The sequence below is a fragment of the Plodia interpunctella genome, chromosome 15 (genome assembly GCF_027563975.2).
Source record: "Plodia interpunctella isolate USDA-ARS_2022_Savannah chromosome 15, ilPloInte3.2, whole genome shotgun sequence".
In the NCBI taxonomy this organism is placed as follows: domain Eukaryota; kingdom Metazoa; phylum Arthropoda; class Insecta; order Lepidoptera; family Pyralidae; genus Plodia; species Plodia interpunctella.
Window position 1 is genome coordinate 3,481,064 of NC_071308.1, and position 23,937 is coordinate 3,505,000.

Consider the following 23,937-nt stretch of genomic DNA (forward strand, 5'->3'; position numbering starts at 1 on the left):
ACTTTAGGGTGGAAGAAGAAAGATAAAAGAAAATTCTCGTAATACGTAAAATATAGGACATTACTAAAACATAGTGAGACTTAAGAGTTCACTCTTTAAATTTGTATAGGGTCTGTGCTTTCTAAATGTACTAGGGGAAGGGCATTTCCAAAGACGAACATCTTGAATCGATAACGATTTGAAAAAAATAATAAAAAGAAATCGTAGTCTCAAAGAAACCGTACAACGACGAATTGAACGGGGATTATTTATTTATAGAGTAACAGACGGGCAGTTTCTGCAGCGTTAAAGCTGCAGCTTATGCGTCTATATATTACGCAGCGTTAAAAGTGTCTAGATATTTCACTTTAAAAGTCACATCACTGATATCGATTACTATTAAATATTACTATAAAATTATATATAGATTATTACTATAAAAGAGAAAATGATCTTTAATATAGGGCGGGAAAAATGGTTAAATAAAACTGGGTATAGAAGAGATTCAATATGGATGTTACAACGGAGACGAATGGCAAGCCAAATAAGTTGAGCGCGGAAAGTAGATCGAATCGGAGCGGAATGTGATCAACTTTGCGAAGTCCGTATGTGAACCTAATGGAAACTATACTTAAGTAAGTATGGAAACTATACTTTATAAGTATAAACAAACACTTTCAACGAGTTTCAGATTTCACTTCATGAAGTGAAATCCTAATAGCTTAGCTCCTGAGGGAATTAGTTCCTCGCGCAAACATTTCTCGAGTAGGTTTTTACTTGGCATGGTTGAAACCGCTCATGTAGCTTAATAGTTCATTAGTATTTTATAAGTTTATTCTTCATAGTCGTCCTCATGGCTGAGGGTCGTGGTCATTACGTGGAATGATGCACACATAAGAACTTTCTTGATATTAGTAATAGAGTGGTTTGCCATTGCATTCTCCATTTCACACACAATTTAACTAGTTGTTCGCCGCGAACTTAAATCTCGGGAACACTGTAAATTTTTACAAAATTGTGAATATTTAAACGATTTTGATGCCCCACGAACTTAAAAATTCTATTGGCATATCCTACATGAGTACCTTTTAAATTACTTCAAAATCGGACCAAGGGGTCGGAAGTTATTGCGTTACAAACACACAAACAAACATACATACATACAAAAAATGTATTTTTGCACCAAGTAGAATGTTAGACCTCGCTCGGTCAATAAACAATTAGTGTGCAGGTTTCCTTACGACGATTTCCTTCACCGGAAGCTAATGGTGGTCGATGAAAACTACTATACATGAGTCAGATTGGTATACAAATTCATGTGGCACGGAGTAGGATTCGATCCTGGAACTTTTCGATCCACAGGTTAATCATTACACCACCACCGCTTCAACAAAGTTTATAACGATACATTAATCAGTCGTCTGGCTTATCGTAGCATCGTTACCGTACAAATAAACAAAACAAATAAGTATAAATATACTATATTTATATTTCACTTAATTTGCAATGTTTTATCAATCATCAATCATTAAATTAATTAAATGTAATTTCCATTTCTAATGTAGATTTTGGTATCTATTAGGTGAGTCGTATCAGTCAACTTGCGCCGACAATTAGATAAAGTGGCGTACTTTACGTATTTCTGTTTTCAAAGTTAACGTCAAAGTTGTCGGTGCAACCCACTCAAGTAAATAAATGGTCCTCATAATTCATCCCAGTAACGGAACTATCTTCTCACGTTACAATATGGAGGTTTTAACAGTTCCCTAGCTCAATCAAGTGCCATATAAAATTTATGATCTGAGTGAGAGTCGAGTTCAACGCGTCGTATGTTTGTTGGCGTGAAATTTGAGAAGGCAGTACATCATGTTATACCTGCGACCGAGTATTGCAGTGATTACAAAATCCTTATTGTTACATATTATAAAACTGCTGATGCCCGCGACTTCTTGGTAAGGAGTCAAAATTATTAGAGAAATTTAACTGTACAGATAAAGCGTAACGATACCTATACACAGAAGTTGCTCATACGACTGAAATATATATTTCCTATAGTTTAGCTGGACCAGTATGACTCTTCAGGTGTTCCAGATCTTCGATTTTATTACATCAACAGGAAATGCTCATCAGGCTGAACAAATTTTGTTAAGGCGTCATTTCTATATTTCCTATAGATTAGCTATATACTCTAGATCACGGCACGTCACGACTTCGTTTTTATACTTGCATGCAAACAACTAAACGATTAGGCCATAATTAATGAAAATATACCCATACTTAAAATTGGTAAATATGAACGTATATTTCTTTGTTCTACTTTGTACTTTCACAAACAAAACGAGGCATTGGATTGAGATGATCGATTGGTGCGTATATGTAATATATTTGGGATTCTGAAGAATGAAAGGTAATTACGGCCGCGGGCAGAACTGCGAGCAACAGCTAGTATAATATAAATATAACTAAATATAACTGTTACTTTTATTATATTTTATAAAGAAAAGTCGAGATCTTTCGATTATTATTGTGGCACCAAGAGGGGAAATGTGATCCAATCCAATTGTAATCCATTATAACATGTATCGAGTCCAAAATAACATGACATGGGCGGGTATATAGGTTACACTAGCAGCCTGTCCCAGCTTCGCTCGGGTAAAATCATATTAAAACTTTCACAGAAATCACCCTATAGATAATCAGATTTGATATATATCTGTATCTATATATATATATATATATATATATATATATATATATATAGATACCCATTTCTTTTGATATTAGATACCCATGTGGGTTCTGAAGCACATAACAAAGTGTAGACATACCTAGTTACATCAAATCAGGGCTCACAAAAGAAATATAAATTTTCATGAAAAATAAAAAGCTGAAAAATTTGTATGTATTCAGGAAATAACTCCATGAGGACAATGTTTAATGTAAGAGCTAGAATATTAGATAGTATTATTATACTTCAAGATTAGGGTTTGATGAAAAAGAAATCTTTTTAGATAATGAGGGCAACTTCCTACCTTAAACACAACACAGCAATTTATTAATTCTTTCTTGAGAAGGACTGGTCGAGTGTTTCTTCTGAGAATTTTTTAGAAATATTAGGTAATTTCCTTGTATAGAGCCCCTTGGGATATAATATATTATTTTTTAAAAATCTACAATTTACTGGAAATTTAACGGGTCGTATTTGAAACAACGAGTTTTATGAAAATTTATTTCACTACTTATATAGGAGCGCTATAAACTCTATGCTGGCTACTTTCTAACTAGTCAAATCAGATTTTATTTTTTATTTTCTTTATTAAAAAAAAATGTTGTATGACAGTAATTTGCTATGTCACGAGTTTTGTTGTTAAAATGCATTCCTATTATAGGTAAGTACTTTAATGAGAATAATAGTCAATTACGTGATTGATAAAACTGATCGAATATGTGAAGTACATACAATTATACACATAAAATTATATATTTCTTTCATCTATGGTGAAGTAACATTTATTTATTTTAATTATTGTGTTTAGTAATTTAAATACCTTCATATATTTTTACCCAGTAAAGTAGCCAAAAAGTTAATAAAATTTTTCTTTGTCAGATTAATAACAAACATTTTTGGTATACTTTGAAAAGTTAAGACATTGTAAAGATGTTGCACACGGTAACACGATCTTAAATGGAGCAAATACAATACACCACGCTAATATAACTTGCATAACACTGAACAAGGAAAACAATAAAATAAAATCAAAGGGTGGAAAAATTCACCGAAAAAATAAAACAGATATGATGTCAACGAAAATACACATACCTAATATTGCTTTACGGTTATCGTTCAATCTTATATTCTATTGAACCAAATAATAGAAATATAGTTTGATGATAGTAATATAAATGTTTGAGGCTACTGTAAGCAAAATAATCACAGAAATATCGTCACAAAGGTGTGTACATAATGGTCTGTGGTACATAAAAAATATTGATTTAATTCCCTTAATTCATTTAAATAAATATTAAGAAATTCACTACATTATGTATTTTATAATAAATGTACGTACTAAAATCCTACGGGAATCGCGTACTTTCGGGATAAAAAGCATTAGCAAATTTCATAAAAATTGGTCCAACAGTTTAACCGTGAATAAATAACAAACATACGTACAAACTTTCGCCTTTATAACATTAGTGGAATACTTGAAGTTATAGTTATAACTAACTAGCGGCCTGTCCCGTCTTCGCTCGGGTAAAAATATAAATTGTCCCCAGAAACCTTCCTCTGGAAACACTTTATCCATTGCAGCAGCATCCTTGCAGTAGTTTTGAGTTTATCGTGAACAGACGCAGTAGAGGACTTCATTTTATAATATGCATGGATTATTTATTTTTAAGTGTAACCAATTAAACTAGAAAACTATAGACGAATTATGTAGGTACCTAATATCTCTCATCTGAACGTTTGTGTGTTAGACAGCTTAACTACTTACAATAAACAGTCTGATAAGCTATTTTAGTTGGTCATAAGTCGTGTCTCGAGATCGAGAGGCACTTACGACTTATTGTATACTTAGGAACTATATACTTATATACCGAAGCTTATACCTCGGAACAACGAAAATGTAGGTGACTTTATTGATATTAGATTTTCCTTTGTGATAAATGAAATTAAACGAAATATATATATATATGTAAATCTAACCTTTTGCACTATTAAAGTAAAACTTCGAGAATACCACAGGGTCGCTCCAACCCTTTCAGATTTCCAGATCTAAATATATACAACTTGCTTTGACGACTATTAGTATTTCATTTATAAATTAACTACCGCGCCCCGGGGCTTCGCTCCCGAGGGAATTTCGGGATAAAAGTACCCTATGTGTTGTTCAAAGTTATACCTATTTCTACCTGTGTACCAGATTCATAACAATCCGTCCAGTAGATTTTACGTGAAAGAGTAAAAAACATACATGCTCCTCGCAAACTTTCGAACTAAACAATTAATTTTTTTAAACAGTTTTATTTAACAGTTTATATACACAGAGATACAAGAACCAGACAGTAAGTAGGAAAGTAGATAGTAGACATGATAGTTTTACGTTTAATATTTAACATAATTTCCAATAGTTATTATGTTTAAATGCAACTTGATTCAAACCTATTGTAGTGAAAATAATACCCGTATGTTTTATTTATGCTTTGCGTGTTTATGATTTTTTTGTTAGGTATAATATAAAACTTACCGTCAAGAGTAAAAGTGCTTAATTGCTTAGCCTAGTGTTAGTAATTATTAATACCCGGACGAAAACATATATCTCAAATAGCAACCATATTTGTTTGTGTTACTAATTTTATTTCAAAATTCGGCGATCTAATGAAAAATAAAACACGTGGACATAATGACAATCCTAACTAATATTACAAATGCGAAAGTAAGTTTATTTTTTACCACTTCACGCTCTACCTACTCAACTCTTCTTTAAAATGCATAGATTAAGTTTATAGTATGGAAAATAACATAAGGTACTTTTTGTCCCGGAAAAGTAACTGTTCTCGTGGAAAATTTATGTGGTACTTTTATATATGTTCGATTTGCATCAAAACTTTATTTAATTTTGCCAGGATTGAATAACACTCACCCCAGCCACCTGTCTAATGTTATTTAGAAAGGGGATGGAGTAACTCGATGCTTTCTTTTACCATCAGAGGAAAATGTTTTCAATACTCTGACGACAAAGCGACGCAATGTGTTTCTTGACCTCGAACTTCCACTTGTTATGTGCCCACTGTAATTCCTTGCAGGAATTCCAGTTCTCAGAGTTGTACAAATGTAACGATACCTATACATACAGAAGATGCTAATCAGGCTGAAAAAGTACATTTTCTGTAGTTTAGCTGAACTATTATGATTCTTCTTCAGGTGTTCCAGATCTTAGATTTTTATATCTCTACAGAAAAGACTGAACAATTTTTGTTAAGTCGTCATTTCTACATTATCATCACGTGCGCATCTGCGCACGTGATGATAATGTAGAAATCCATCCAATGTAGAATATCCATCTGGATAAAGACGGTCATGTGCTTGAAATAATATATTTTGATTACCAATCCAATGACTGGTCATTGTGAAAGTGACTTAACTGGCACTATTATATGTATCATGTGACGAATGTGCTACACACGAAACATCGAACAGATATTACATAAAATAATAGAGATTACTTGTTTAGTTTCTTGGCCATTTTTTAGAAACAGTGAAAATGTTCGTTTGGAAAGTAGGTACTGTTCAATACAAAATTCGTTTATCGTAGAACTGGAACTCGCTGCGAACAGGGCGTGGAACCTACCACAGATACTGCTGCATTCCATCCATCATTCCACCTAAAGGTTTTCTGATTAAACACAAAATTGGAAATCTCAGTCTACCGATGTACTCAACGCTTGTTAAGTACGGTCGAGCATTACCTGCCGAAACCATTTAAAATCGGCCGCTGCTATCGACCCCGGCATAGTACTCAGTGGCTACAACCCACAATATGCAGGAGACTGTTTGTGTTTCTACTGAAACAGGTATTCTGCGTTGCGTTAGTCTGATTGCTATTAATCGAGTGTGCCAAGAGAGAGAAATGGGTATATAGGTAGGTAGTGACAATTTTTACTTATTCGTAGGAATTTTTAATATTCGTTTAAATGTGTATACTCTGGTGCAAAGTTATTATTGGCTGGGAAGTCAAGAGGAAACGCTACATATATGCACGTTGCTCCTGTGGAGCACAGGAAAATAGTTTATTTGTGAATTTATTTTATGCCGTCTCCACACGGTCGTAGAACAGTTTGCCAATCTTTGGCGTTTCGGTATACATTGCTAGCTTTTCATTACATTAAATAAATGCACACGTACTAATTATGCGGTGTTCACGCATTCGTGTAGGCATGTGTCTGAGTTCGGCGATAGTCGGGTTGGCATTATGTTATTGTTATGTGTAGAACATTGTATGTATTATATTGATATTGAATATTATATAAATAATCACTATGGTTGGTATGTTGCATATTTCCACTTTGTTCTCTTTGCAATACGATGGTAAGGCCCAATCGGCAATACGTGGAATTCGGGTAAAATTTTAACGTAGGTAAAGTACATTTTATGCAGTTAGAAATTCCGTCTTGTTAGCAAGTTTTACAAAGTTCAGAAGACGCGGAAGATATGAAACGTCCAAACTGCACGTACTACTCCGGGCAGCATATGTTGTTAGGATGGGCAGGATTTATGTGGATATGTATGCAATTATATTACTACAATTGCCAGGAAAGTTATGGTATTTGAATTTTTGTTAGTTTTGTAATATTTTATTCAGCTGACAAACTAGCGTTTTGTATTGTATACGTAGGTATACACATTGGTAGGAATAAACATTATTTATTGTTTATTATCGTTATTTTTTTACAAACATGTCGTATAAAATGACGTTTGTAAAAAATATTTATTATACTATTATAATAAATATTTTATTACTTAATTTATTTAATTATACTATTATAATATATATTTTTTTTACAAAAATGTCATTTTTGATACAAAAATAAATAAAAACAAAATATATTAGGACAAATCACACAGATTGAGCTAGCCCCAAAGTTCGAGATGTCTTGTGTGTTGTCAACGATACTATATTTTATAACAAATACGTATTTAATAAAAATCCAAGACCCGGACCAAATCAGAAAAAGATCATTTTGAACCCGGGTCCTCTCGGTTCAGAGGCAAGCACTTTGCCACTGCGCCACCGAGGTCGTCATTCAAGCTTCTATTGTTGTCGGAGAGATTATATTCCATGTGTGATATAAAAATCATGTTCTTACAGTAAACCCAGAGTAAATGAATATAAGGGGAGTAAACCGTTGAGAAGTTCCCACGCATCGATCCATTCTTGGGTGCATCTTTAGATCATATTTACCATAATATTACATTGATATTACACATTACACCATAATTTCAGCTCAATTGGTTGAAGATATGTACTTCATAATAAATTATGATGTAAAATTCCACCAGAATAGACATGAGACATTATAAAAGCTTGTAATATCAAGGGTCATCAAAATTCATTAGTTGAATGTCTTCAGAATTTCTTCTAACTCCTGCAAAACATTAGATATTTTAAATCATTAGATGATTTTTGATACATTCCTTGAAATAGAAGCGCCCAATTAACATACTTTATTCATATTGAGTAAAATATTATGAATAAATTTTCATAATTTTATTTATTTAATAAATAAAAGAGGATCTGTAACGATGAATAATAATTTCTAAAATTGCATTAATTTCGTTATGTACATAAGACTATTTTTCACTTGGCGATGACGCATCTAAATTAAACAGAGAAACACGAGTAAACGTCAAATAATAATTCGACAAAATATCTCATATCTGCCAGGACCATTAATAAAATGCCCAGCGCGTGTTAATCTCGTCGATTTTGGGCCAAAGCCGAGGTTTCAGCCTGGCTGAGTTTAATTGATTCGCTTCTTGGGGTGAAATGGCAAGATCGTGTTGTCGTTTGAGATCAAACGTTCGTGATTTTTACCTTTTCCCGTGCTTCTTGTCATAATACTTAATATACATAATTAGATACGCCATTACGTCAGAAATTGGATGTTTAAAGTTTTAACTTTGGTATTATATATAGACTTCTTATAAACTGATCTAAATACAAACCTAAGCTCAGCTCCCTTAGCAATTTAAGAACAATACCTACGTAATATTTAGACTACATGTAACCCATGTACCAAATATTCTGCAAAATCTATGTTGTCCATCCAACATCCCATCACATTCGGCAGGATGTAATTATTACATCTCAACTAATATTATAAATGCGAAAGTAAGTTTGACGCACGCATTATGTATTGGACCGAATGATATGAAATTTGGTATTTACACAGGTAAAAAATAACGTGGAATACAACATACTTTCTATCCCGAAATTCCCACAGGAATGAAGCCCACAGTTAATACTTATATAAATTTGAGTAATCCCATACAAACTTTCTCATTTAATTTATGCTCGTAGAATTCTCACATGGGCGAGCCCATTGGGCACTATTAGTATCTAAACCTTATTTAAATTTAAAAGAAGTTAATGTGCAAAAACAGGCAAACCTTTTGTCTAAGTTATTACTCGCTGTCATTTCCAGTTGAAACACCAACAAATTGAGTAAAAAAATATAAAACTATTACTTTTATGTCAGCCAGTAATAAATTTTAAAGTCAATGTTAAAATTTTCTTGTCCCTATGTCAATTACAAAAAGAAAGCTTTATAATATAACTTCGGAAACTATATTCGGATTTTGATAAATAAATTTAAATTCCTATGGTTGTTAGAATGTTGTTAGAATCTTATTTAACCCTAAAGACGATTATTCAATAATAGTAGATTAGTAGCCAAGGGCTGTAAGGCATCAATTGCAGCCCGAGATATTTAGGCGCATGAGCGCAGCGAGGGCGCTTATAGTTCGAGGGGTCAATTGATGCTTACAACCGAGATAACTACTCTGCTTTACACCTCGATTGTGAGGTAAGTAGAAAAAAACAGGCATTATTAGAATTGTTTTTTCATAATTAGCACGTAATAAAAAAAAACAATAACAAGCAATATTTAAATTAAAAAAGTTTTCTATTTTCGCCTTTTTTCATTAAAAAGAACCAAGTAAAGAGGTTTTAATTTTTTTTAAAGAATGAATTGAACTTCTTCGTTTGATACCTATTTAAAATTGATAACTATTATACATGGAATTAGTAGGTACTCCGTACAACGAAGTAAAGTTAAATCATACGAAGACAAGGCTGAATGGCAAAGCGATCTCTTTGGTCATTGAGCTGAATGCATGATGTTTATTGCCAGTATGATGGTTAGATGTACGCGAACTTTTTGTATTTTATTGTTATGTTATTTGGGATACACTGTGGATACACACGACAGACTTTTCGTAGCCGAAAAAATTCAGAGTACAGAGACAACCTTATAAAAAAAAAAATCTACTTTGTGTTGCCAGCAACAATGGTTGTATGATATCATGGATTTAGTAAGTACATTGTATGTTACAATGTTAATAGCAAGGCCTCCTTGCACATATACCGGCAACTTTGACATAAGTGTGACATTCTGAGAAAACCATGGATTTAATAAGTACTTCGTTGTACGGAGTACCTACTAATTCCATGGAGAACACTATATAATTGCTAAATTGGACATTAAACTATGAATATTGCTAAGGTGAGTAAGGTATAAAATACCTTGTCATGTTATTTAAACATGATAAAATTCCGTACATTTTCATAATTAATCTGTTGGGGGTGATGTCAGGTCGTGGAGCCTTGATGAGTTTATAAGTATGACGTCGGTTTGTTTTCATCTCAGTACTTAATCTAAGTACCTTTTAAACACTTTTAAGTTCAATTAAACACCCTTTAATTTTATTTTAATTATTTTTCAAGCTTCTATTAACAACTTTCTTAGATATCAAATACAAGGCGACTTAAACATTAAATCCTAAGTAAATTGATATTTAAACTTGCATTGTTTGTTAAACGTACGTCTCTTAGAGTATAAAACGCCATAAAAATAACATATAATAAAGTATATAACTATTGAACATACTATCTGGGGGTACAGCAGCCGCACCCCCCCAAGTCGAGCAAAAAAAGCGGCACGCCGCCGCCGCGCCGTACCATCCTTTTCTCGAAGCAATTCAGGAAAATTTCGTACGCCAGTAACTTCGTTGTGGATAAAACAAGTGGCCTGAATTTTCAGTGACTAAGCAGACATGCTTAAAATGCACTCAAATTTCATTCAATTTGAACCAGAAATTTCTTGATTTTGGCACTCACTCATTGATGCAAACAATGAAGCTTCACATATTGAATATAGTTAGTGCAATATTATGTGCCGTGGACTAAATAATCTAATATAATATGTATTACTTGTAAGATACAAGTGCTTTCATGCAATGGCCAAGTCGATCTATTTATTTAAAACGTGAAAGATTTTTAATATTGATATACTCTTACGTAATAACTTAAGACAGAAGGTATCTTAAGTAGGGACTAAATAAATTAACCGACTTGGTATTACACGGATCTCACAACTTTTTACGTTAGAAAAACTAAGCTGCGAGACTTGGGCGTTTTTTACGGCATGTTTTAGATGGCATTTTATTTCTTATATGGAAAGAAGGATTTAAATGGAAGGATTTTTTAAATAGTGACGGCACTCCCACATTATTCGCGAACGGGCCAAACCACAACTTTTATTGCCGGGCCCAAAAGCGCACGGGCCTAAACCGTACTCAATCCTGATATCTATGTATTTGACATTCGACGTGTCCGGGGATAATGTTAGATATTTATGATATATATATCTTCATCAGTTCAAGTTTCATACAAATTTACACTCCCTATTTCTCCCCTTTCGGGATAGAATTTCGGGATACAAAGTAGCCTATATTCTAATCCAGGCCATAATCTATCTCTGTGCCGAATTTCATGCAGACCCGTTCAGTAGATTTTGTGTGATGCGCGTACTAACATACAGACAGACAGACAGACAAAAATTCTAAAAAAAAAAATTGTTTTGGCTTCTATTTACCCTAAATAGTCATCTCCTATTTATTTTTCGTAAATATCTCCAATGTACAGACATAGTCCAGTTACAGTTTTATTACACTAGATAAAAAGTGATAGAATGCTAATAGCCCTCACGGTAAATAGTCCCTCACGGTGTGCTCAGTTTTACAACGTCTTTCTTACCACTTTGTATGAAACTAGTCAGGAAGTTGTATGGAATTGTCGCATATCTCCATCACATTGTCTTTCGTTGTCTTTGTTTATGATTGTCAATTGAGCTATCTACATATCTGTATAATCCATCAGAGGGCAAGAACACGTTTTCCTCGAGCCTAAGTAAAATTTACCTTCGTTATCTCGAGTAGGGCCTTTATTTGCTTTGGTTTGCGAAATTAACATTCATTTTCGGAATTTCAATTGCAGTGTAGACAAAAGTAATCCCTTATAGAATTGCCCATCTCTTGCCCACTCTGTTAAACATGACCCATGTTTAGAAAGAGAACATACAAGATAATTTTTATCTTAAGAAAAATCTTACATTTGAAAAGGAATCGAAAACCGAGGCGGCAGATCTTTGGAGTAAAAAATTAACGTTCTTAATTATATTTGAACGTAATATCATGTTCAGGTTTTATTTAGCTGTTAACTTGTATTGAAATAATTAAAAAGAAGAATAACGAATTCGCTATCCTTAAATAAGGTTTCTATACAACATTACGTTCATTTTCAATGTCCAGGCGGCTATTCTTGACGTAACGCAGAAGATAAATACCTAATCAAAACAAAGCTGACCTAACACAACAAAAAAGTGTAATTTCCAAACAAGAAAATGAAAAATTCTGAGGTCGACGTGACACAGCACAAACGTAGTGAACCCGGTGTCCTAGGTGAGCGGTAAAGGAGTGCGACGTTCTGTAATGCGTCTATATTAATTGTATGGATTTATTTGTGACCTATGTTGATAGATAGATAGATAGATAGATAAAAACTTTATTTAGATAGATAAAAACTTTATTTGTAGCCACAGTACACACACATACATCAATGTTAATACAAAAAAATAACTGACACAATAAACGGGTAAACAATAATCAGACATAAGAAATGTGTATGTGTGCTGCAGCAATACAAAAAGGTCATGGCTCAACGATGATGTTGCTCCTCGGGGAGCAACGCGTTGATTTTCAGCCATAGCCACAGTAAGTGGAGAGCAAACAAGAAGAGTAATCAATCAGTAAATCAATAAAGTTACTTACATAGAACATTACATGGAAACAGGAAAGAGACGCAACAATAAAATGGAGAATTTTGTTGATCTGTCTATATCAAGCAATAATTCTGGAGATGTTGTTAAAAACTGGTATGCTTACCAACTTATTCAACGGCAGTGGCCGCTACCGGCAACGGCGCGTTGGATGATTAATCTTTTGTTTTTCTAGCAAATGAGAGAACAATTGTTTTTTGAATGAAAATTTGGATGTTGTCGCAAATAAGCCACATGCGAGCACACCAGTGAGTTTGAAATTGTTAAAGTTGTAGACGTGACTACAATCCGTTGGTTCATCATAATGTTGTTGCAATAATTCAGACAGGTACGCGCTGTACGTGTCGCATCGCGTAGAGATGCTTTTCGTGGTTATCGCTGTTGGGCTAGGGACGCAAAGATACCTTCAATATATAAAATAAACACGTGCTTTGACGCAGCTTGCGAATTAACGGATGACCCTGTCGACAAATTGTATCGTTTACTAAATTACTGCCACATTTTCTGTTTTCGAGAGAAAAAATATCGCCAAATTGAGATAGGTAGCTATATTTTATAGTCTGCTATAAAATATATGAATAATAGATGAATTCAGTACCTACGTAGGTACATATTTAAACACCCGACGAAAGAAGGAAGGGTTAGTTAGTATAAGAAAGTTATAAGTTGAATGTGTCTGTGTTTCTGTATGCCTATCCGTGGCACCGAATCAGCCAAACGGCTGATCCGATTTGATACAGCTTTTTTTAAATTATTTGTCACTAAGTTTGATCGAATGTACTTAGCTTGTGCGTTCAGACTTTCTGAAACTGTCAGTTTTTTCTAGCAGACGAAAGAAAAGTGTGTGTAAATGATTTTGAACGGAAATTGTATTTCAAGTTGCTATTCACTGCTTAATTACAAGTTAATATATCAATATTTCAAAGATCAAAGAATTTACTTTGTAATAATTGTATTTTTTTTTTCTTGTGGCAAAAATTGTAACATACAGTCAATTTATATTAACGAAAAGTAAAGAAACAATAGGTACAAATTATGCTGCACTAAGTAGGTAAAGGATTTTGATATTTAACTATTACAGTTCGGAGTGTATCCCCCTATTCCTATTAGGTATTTCTATTTTACAGATATACTGGACCTGATTCAGAATGATTGTCCCACTATATCTATTGCTGTCGGCTGCGTCTAAAAAACGCTGCATTATCACCTCCTATGATGGCGTGCATACAGAAACTATTTATTAGGAAATTTCTTTAGATAAAACCTCTTGATCTATCTTGTTACTTGGGAACATTTAATTTCGTTCAAACGAATATTTGTTTCTTTTTTATACCGAGAATGCGTGTTTTAATTTTAATATATTCATTAAAAGTGGTAAACTTTTAAAATACCTAACATAACTGAGTTTTTTTTGACGCAATAGGAATATTGGGATAAATATTGAAAATATCGCATAATTTGTATTTCCATGGAAATAGTGGGATACACTCATAGTTCGCAGCTCAATTTTCCACGGGACCAATTCTTTTCCCGAGAAAGAAACAAACTTTCTTTTATTTTAGTAATAATTAGGATAATCTGGATTAACATAAACTTTTTACAGCAGATTTATTATAGGACATTCTCAGCACTTGATAAATGTCATTTACGAGGAGAAAGCTGCGGTATGCTCAAAATAAATTGGTCCGGGCGTCATTACGTCAGCCCCGATTCTTTTCGAGATCCGCGACCCACCAAATTGGTCATATACTCGTACCGTACATTGCTATGTATACTCAACGTTTTTCATTCTGATTGCTTAATTCGTGATGTTTTTGAACACTTTCCCGAAAAAATAAAAATAATAAATAAAGCAGAGTCACAGCAACAGAGTATGAATTTGAAAAAAAATTCTGTCTGTCTCTTTGTCTGTTTGTACCGCTAATCTTCGGAACTACTAGATGGATTTGAATGATTTTTTTTTGTTATATAGCTATCAAGCCTGGGCTTAGGGTATAAATATAGGATAAAAAATATAGAGTATAAATTATTTTGAAAACTGGAACACCAGATGGAGAACAATACAGCTAGACTATAGGAAATATTGAAATGACGCCTTAACAAAAGTTATTCAGCCTGATGAGCATTTTCTATTGAGATATAGAAATCGATGATCACCAGATCATCGATTGCGCCATCATGGGTGATCATAGGTGTTCCAAAACCTGATCACCCATGATGGTGCAGCTAAACTATAAAGAATTTAGAAATGACGACTTAACAAAAATTGTTCAGTCTGAGGAGCATTTTCTGTTGAGATATAAAAATCGAAGATCTGGAACACCTCATGTAGACCTATGATGGTACAGCTAAACTATAGGGAATATAGAAATGACGACTTTTCTGTTGAGGTATAAAAATCGAAGATCCGGAACACCTGAAGAAGAGTCATAATAGTTATAAACTATAGAAAGTATACTTTTTCAGTCTAATTAGCATCTTCTTTATGTATAGGTATCGTTACATTTGTCTGTATAATTAAATTTATGTAATAGTTTTGACTCCTTACCAAAAATTGTTCGGCCACGCGAACGAAGTCGCAGGCATCAGCTAGTTATATAGATATAGATTTTTCTGTTCTACCACAGTTGAGTTTACTTTTTATTTGTTATTTAAATCGAGAAAAAAAAAACTATTAATAGTGAGTCGAACTCAGCAATCGATGTTTGGATTTTTTTCTTTTGTACTTACATATTGTTTTTGTTATGTTCTTTTCAATCCGTCCTATCTTAAATACCTTCGATTGATTTCTTTAGTTCTCGCGCGATACCGTCTCTTGTTTGCGTTCCTGTAAAAAATTTCTTCTTTCCAAACCTTCTCACTCTTCTCATTCTTTCCCTAAATCCTTCTCTCAAGTCAAAGCATTAGATCTCTGGAACTCTCTTGTCTTAGATAATAAAATTGCTCCTTTTATTGACGCTTTTAAAAACCCTATCATCCGGTTGACTGGAGATCTCTTCACGGGATAAGTTTGCCGTTACCTAGAAGTTAGTCTTCAATTTCTATACTTCTTTGTTTATTTTATTTTGTGCTTTTTTTATATTTTATTATACCAGTTAATTCAAACAAACAAACCTATTTACATTTTTTGTTGTGTAGGTAATTGTACTTCTTTCATAATTCAGCGGGAGATAACTTATAGGTAGATTTGATTCCCTCAGGCACAGTTAATATTCCAATATTTTGATGAAACAATAGGTTCAAAATTATTACTTCTCCTAATCAAGAATCCTTAATCTTTGTCCAATTAAATATAAAATTAATCAAATGGCGCTCCTCGTTTTAATTACTTAATTTATCTCCTACGCACCACCATTAATTTTTACCTAATTTGAAATGAAAGCTTTCCTCATCTCGTTTATTTATTTGAATACATAATTATAAATAATAATAATTTCTAACACCCGACAGACTCGCGCCGCGAGAATTTACTTTAATTATTTATCATATTATAAAAAGACATTATGAATGAAAGAGGACCCTTATCCATTAAGTGAATAGATAATTTGTATACAGATCATTACGTATATAAAATAAAAATATTTAAACGAGGAGAGGCTTATGCACGTTTGAACAATAACAGCTTTTGTCCACTGTTTTACTCCGAAAAAGGGCAAGAATAAACACTGTGATTTCTCAAGGGATTTCCCGAATCCCTTCACCTTGTGCCAAGTTTATAGACAATACATGTTTTGTAGAGCCTCCTCTTTTGATTCAAAATCGTAATACAAAGCATATTTCGAACTGTGCAAATAATTTACCTAGATATTATAATTAGGTATTGTTTGGAGATTATTCATTAACTTTACAATTTAAAAACCGGTGATTGTTTTGTTTTATTTTTATTGAGAGGTTGTAAAAATCGTTTATATATCGAATATGAAAAAACTAAAATAAAAATACCTACATAAGCTTAAAAGAAAATAACAATAAGAGGAACTTAAATACCACATAATATTATAAAAATAAATATATTATTTAAGTACAAAAAATACTAAAAATTCTGGATGTTTGTCACGGAATGTTTATCTACATATAAGAAATTATTTAATAGAAAATATAGTAGTTATTTATTACCATTACACACAAGCTCAAACCTTTAGTTGGGTCTTCGTCTTTGGTCGGGGCTTAATCAATATTTGTGATTTGTCCCTATTAATTATATTATTTTTATTTAAAAAAATTCATATGAAAGGCTATCTTAAAACCGGAGCCTTTTCTACCATTCAATCAATAGGCAGAGAGAATAATATTTTTACAATTACATAGTTCAAATGAAAGAAATTAAACATACGAACTATACTTAACTCATACTTACTTATACACAAAAATAACACTTGCAAACATACTTAAGTTATGATAATCCTATTGTATATCCCCACGCAAACCTTCAAAGTACCGAACAACTACCATGAGTCTCAAAAGGATAAACAACATAATCGTATAACAAATCATAGATTACTATACTACTTATGTTATTTTTATAGTAAAACTAACTGCTTCGCTCCCGTGGGAATTTCGTGATAAAACGAACCCTATCTCTTATCCCAGGTTATTTTCTACCCGTGTACCATATTTCATAACAATCGGTCCAATAGATAACACGTGCAGAGGTAAAAAACAAACTTACTTTCGCATTTATAATATTAGTTGGGATTGGAATGTCTCATAAAACGACTGTTGGTGCCAAAAATCGCATACACTTCTTTCCTTTTTTTTAATTTTGACAGTATTTTCATATTTCCAGGAAGACCAAAATAATTGAACAAAATTGATCGACTCGTGATTTTATTATTTCTATATTCGTTATTCGAAATTAATTATATAAACTCTGAGAGGTCGACAATGATCCGCAAGGGGTCAATGTTGATGATAAAATACAGTATTTGTTTAAGCAGAGGGAATACAGGATTACAATATACTTACTCTGATTTCTGCTGTCACCCAATACAATTAGCATACGGGAAAAAATATATATATTTGGGTAAAGGCGAAAGGTTGCAGGATACGACTGGATGCGAAAAGCCCAAAACCGACAGCAGTGGCGCACCTTGGGAGAGGTCTATGTCCAGCAGTGGACTGCTACGGGCTGATGATGATGATAATGATTTGGGTAGCACCTTTATATTTGCTTAGTATGAACTTTACAACTAGTATACTTACTCAGTTCATTATGGCCTGGGTCAAATATTTAAACTTATTTAGGACTATTGAACAAATTTAATTATTTTATTTTACTTATAGTAAATAGGTAGCTACAAATTATAACTTTTTTGTATATACAAAAAGTCTGAATATTTATAGAATCGATACAGCACTAGTCTGGAGTAGGTATTTTTTATTATGCATGCATTACATTAATAAATAGCATAACATACAAAACGGCCGCTGTCGTTGCACGGGGCCTGAGTACATTTTAAATTATTTTAAAAAATTAAACTAAAAAAAAACGGCTATGATTTTACAACATGCTGTTGCCTACCAAATACCAAAGCTTTGTGTCACATAGTCGCCTACTACGACATTAGTAAGTGGGATAGGGTCCTAGAAAAGGACCTCTATACCACTCACTCTTTTAGGTACATGATTCAATGAACACTTTTTTTGTCTCCAGATTGGGTGGAAATATACGAACGCATGGCTGGTGGGGAACTTCCTGTGCAAAATGCTGCTCGTACTCCGGGCTTTCGGATTATACTTGTCCTCTAATGTGCTCGTCTGTATATCCATCGATAGGTGAGTCAATAATCAACATCATCCATAGACTAGGTGTGGATTAAATGCATATACATATGTATTAGATCAGGGAAAATGAAAAAGGTTAATGCTCAGTAAATCACAGCATGAACCTTTTTCATTAATATATACTAACGGCTCTCCCCAGCTTGCCTCAGCCTAAAAATATAATAGATTATACCTAAACCTTGGAATCACATGTATGTGATCATGGTGAAAATAGCATGAAAATTCGTGAAGTAGTTTTTGAATTTATTGCGAACTTTGTTTTATAATTATAATGTCACACCTAGGCTATGGCCATATTAATCGAGTCTAAAGATTTTTCTGAACCTAATTTTATTGGTCAACTTAGTAGTTGTATATATTGTATGTACATCTAGATATAATGGTCTAGATGTACATACAATATATACTGAGTAAGTAGAAAACGCTGTTTGTCAAAAGTGTTCTAAAGATTTGTTACAGATTTGTATGATTATCGAAATATCAGTGTTTTTTTAAGGTACAAAAAAAACTATATATTAGAAAGTAATTTAAAGTCATCTTTTCCCAGATTTTTCGCGGTAATTTACCCGCTCCGACTGCCGGTAGCGCGCCGGCGCAGCAAACAGATGCTGTACGGGGCGTGGGTCATCGCGCTAGCCTGTAGCTTACCTCAGGTACCAATGTTCAGGGATGAGTTTAAGCACACTATTTTCTCAGGTTTTTCCCGAAAATACCGTTCAGTTGATCGTGAAGAAATAGGTAAAATACTGAGTTTGACTAAACCTTTCAAATATTTGTGTTTTCCTAAAAATAGAGAACAATAACTTGCAATCATGTCCTGGAGGCTTACCATCGTCTGTTAACGCAATCCACTTTGTGACCTAAACTGATCTGCATCGCAAATTCGTATCATTTTTATTATAAATGCAATTTCCTTTTGGTTCCTAAATTGAACTGAGTAGTGTTTGAATCGTTCCGTAAAAGTTATTGGAAGGCCAGATGTACTAACAATTTAAACGAAAAATGTTTGAATATTTAATAAATAAAAAAACAATTTTCGTTTAAATATTATTTATACTCGTACACCTACTCTATCTAAAATTTCACAAATAATAGGTTAGCAACCTAGCAATACTTCAGAATCGCACCAATAATATACCATTTATATGTATAAAAGGGTTTTGGTGACTCTTATCTCTGTCTGTTTCGTGAATGAAGATGTTACCATAATATATTATGTTACAGTCGTAGTGATTAAACAGCTACTATACTTACTTTGTGACAGCGAGTCGGTTCTCTTAATAACTGGTCATGATATACAGTAACGAATTTGTACTTTGTGTAAACTGTGCAATTAAGTTTAAAAATATAAATAAATACCAAGTCACATTCATTCCTAATGCGATCTCCTTCCCTATAAAATCTGTGACGTCATTTTGTTTGTTTTTATTTACTGAGACATTCAAGTGTAACGTAACACATACGTGCATTGTTGTTTCATAAATAAAGAATAAAACTACAAAATTCTTTGCTTGCACAACACATGTAGCACGAGATTCGTATTTTTTCCAGCTCAGTTGTTCCAGTTTTCTGACGCTCTGTGAATTTAAATTCAATATTGTATTTTCATTACATTTAATCTTCAGAGTTATTAGGCATGTGATTGAGCTGCGGTGAAAGACTATCTTGAATAAGTCGTCTAGTCATGTAAATATTCTTACTTACATACACATAGCTACTACATGCGATAGCCACTTTACAATTAGCTTCTAAAGGACCGCTTAATGCGTACTACTGATTAATTGTTAATTAAAGTAATATATGTAGATACTCGTCTTAGGCACTCAAAGTTTATACGTGTACTCGTATATAGTATAGTATGTATAAAACTCTTGCGTTACTGAGTGATTGACAGAGTAACAGACCACGTGCAGCCGAAACTACTGGAGATAGAAAGCTAAAATTTGCATGTAGGTATGTACTAAGAGAGGATTTTTGGAAATCTATCTACCCTGAAGAGGGTGAAAGGGGTGAAAACCTGTTATATGAAAATTCTACACCGTTAAAGTTAGTGACTTGAAAATTTGAATTTTCGTTGTTTACAACAAATAAATGAATACGTGTTTCAGATTTTTCTGAAAATTAACCCTCAGCCCCTTCAAAAGGAAGGTGAAAGATTGTATGGGACTTAATACATTAACCAGTAGATTGTAGCTTGTGAGAAATAACTACAAATATTGACGAGAATAAGTGCCTGTGAAGGTCTAATTTCTGAATAAATGATTTGAATTTGAATACAATTTGAAAATTGGTTACAAACAAGAAAAAAATCTGAAAATTGGTTACAAACAAGAAAAAAAATCTGAAAATTGGTTACTCTTCATAATTTTTCTTAAAGAATGACCCGAGATTTTATTATGAAATTCACACAGGCGAAGCCGCGGGTAAATGCTAGTTATACATGTATGGAATATTAGCTAATGCCCGCGACTTCATTCGCGTGGCCCAACAATTTTGGGTTCGGAGTCAATATTATTAAAGAGGAAATTACATAAACCCGAAGGCTTTATACTCGTATAAATGGGAGTTTTAGCCAGTTGAGACAAGTTTTCAATTATAGATCACCCGTCGATATCGAAAGTTTGGCATATGCCCAAACTGCTACCCCTTCACCGCGTTGAGGTACGATAAATTATGAATAAAAGGAAAAGTTTATGCTGAACACTTTAGCTAATTTCTATGAATTCCATATCAGATGTGCCAGATGTTCAATGTTTTAAATATTTATAAACACCGTTATGGTACCATAAACAATGTTATGGATATAAATTTAACAGTACAGACAAAGCGTAACGATACCTATACAGAAGATGCTCACCTATAGTGATCATGTAGTAGTTTTCATCCACCTGTTTCCGATGAAGGAAAACATCGTGAAGAAACTCTGCACTCAATACTGGTTGATTGAAAACTTGTGTGTGAAATAGAAAAGGCAATGGCAAACCACTCAGTTAATAATGCTAAGAAAGTTGTTGTGTTGTGTTGTTGTTTCATTTCGCTTAATGACCACGACCCTCGGCCATGAGGAATACGAATAAAGAGTGCATATATTTATTTCACACAACTGTAACCAATTTTTAATGTTTATATTAATTATCTCATTATGAAGCATTTAAAATTGATTTAATTTCACACACTATTGCCCATACTTCTGTGTGCAGCAAAGTATTGTATGTTTACAAAAAATAATTTTATACCTAGGTGTTGATTTTTTAATAAATAAAAGTAGCCGATGTTTGAAGTTAAGTTAGCTAAGCTGCTAGACCAGTATTGAGAAAATTTACTATTGCTAAATTTTATATTGATAAAATCAGTATTGACTGATCTAGCAACTTAGCCAACTTAACTTAGCCTTACCTAATAAACCGAAATGTTCACTTCAGTTGTATTAATGTAAATAATAAAAATAAAATATAGGCATACAATGAAGGTAAATGTGACAATATACAGACTGTAAGTTCATCCATCTAGACAAAAATGGTGGGAAGCCTTTGTAGTGTAGGAACACTTGATGACTCATAATAATAACATAGTAGGAAGTGGACTATTCCACTTCCTACTACCTATGGATTTGAAAAAGTTCAACAAAAAAATATTTAAAGCTTTTTTATTATGGGTGATCATAAATTGAATAAACCACAAGTTACAACAACTGCATGATCAACACAGTCAATCCAAGTTATTATTAATAGTAGAGTGCGGCTTCAAAAACTTGAATCTCCTCAGTCTTCAAATTACTCTTTCTGTGTGTACACATACTGAACTTTTCAATTGAGATTGATATTTCCCAAATTTCCATTGCAAATAGTTATCAACATCTTCAACCTAAAATAAAATAATTAGGAGAATGTGACTATTAAATAGTTCAACTGAAAATAACATTGTTCTATTTCTACAGAAGAGTGAAATACAATAACATTTTTTAGCTAATATCCGTTATCCTAATGAAGTGGTTTACTTACGTTAATATGATCCTCGTAAATATCCAACTGGCCTTTGGCACATCAGAGCGACCTGCTGCTACACACCAAGCTTTACAATTCACGAAAGGAACCTTAAAAAGCAACTTGTTTGGTGTCCTCACATGTTGTAACAAAGCAATATAGATACTTAATCGGTTTTCAAGATTTTTGTGTAGTGTCATTTTGATTTTGATGACGATCTAAGAAAACAATTATTATGAATTTACGAAACAATCAAAAATAGTGCAAAAGGAAGTAGTAAACAATGAGTTTTAGGTTATGTTTTCTGTCATTTATTGTACATTACGTGACGTTTTATACCTTTTTAGTGGGTGGCGGTGCAGGCAAAGGAAATATGTCTAATGTGGTCGAGCTGTGACGTCACTCGTAGTTTTTATAATTTATTTTTTTTTCGCTATATATATTGAAATGAAAATTCTCAGATATTTTTTTCCGTACTCTACAAGGCAAAATCTACAAACAGTATTTTTATTTTAACTATATTTTTTTTGTCGTTTTGTCCATTGTTGACATTGTCAGAAGTGAAAAATGATGATTATGAACATTGGTATCGTAAATCAGGAATTAAAAATTTTTTGAGCCTAAGAAACGGCAGATTTCAAATGTTGTTAGGTTTCACGTTGTCCACATAACTTATCGTCTGTGAGGAATTTCACATTTTATATACCACATATTTGCGAAGATGCAATACAAGAACACACAATGACCTTTCGTTAAAGTCTGAAATGACAGCTGCAAATTTCCATCCAAGGTTAAGAAATGGCGACAAAATTTGAATTGTCTACTGGGTATTGGCAATTGTTTAATCCGTTAGTTAATGTCGACTAGGCCCAAATAAATGTATGACAAGTACCTTTTAGAATATTAGTTGAGTTGATTAATTTTATTCAAATTATTCTTGCCAGATCGTAATAGGAGTAGGTACTTAACTGACGACCGAATATGACGACCTCGGTGGCGCAGTGGTAAGGTTCTTGCCCCTTAAACGAGAGGTCCCGGGTTCGATCCCCTGTCGGGTCATGATGGAAAACGATCTTTTTCTGATTGGCCCGGGTCTTACATGTTTATCTATACATATATGTATTTGTTATAAAATATAGTATCGTTGAGTTAGTATCCCATAACACAAGTCTCGAACTTACTTTGGGGATAGCTCAATCTGTGTGATTAATATAATATATTTATATATTTACTTAACTACAGGCAAGAAGTATAGTGGATATCTGATATTATCCTGTCTTGTAGTTATTTTCCC

The 23,937-nt window shown here is 33.1% G+C and overlaps 1 protein-coding gene across 1 annotated transcript in view; it reads left to right on the forward strand.

Moving 5' to 3' along the window:
* The window catches only part of LOC128675785 (adipokinetic hormone/corazonin-related peptide receptor variant I-like), a 73,368-nt gene that overhangs the window by 23,077 nt on the left and 26,354 nt on the right, over positions 1-23,937 (forward strand). Inside the window, exons 2-3 of the mRNA XM_053755454.1 lie at positions 18,530-18,651; positions 19,208-19,313. Coding sequence (XP_053611429.1) covers positions 18,530-18,651; positions 19,208-19,313 — 228 coding nt within the window. The remainder of the gene's footprint in view (positions 1-18,529; positions 18,652-19,207; positions 19,314-23,937) is intronic.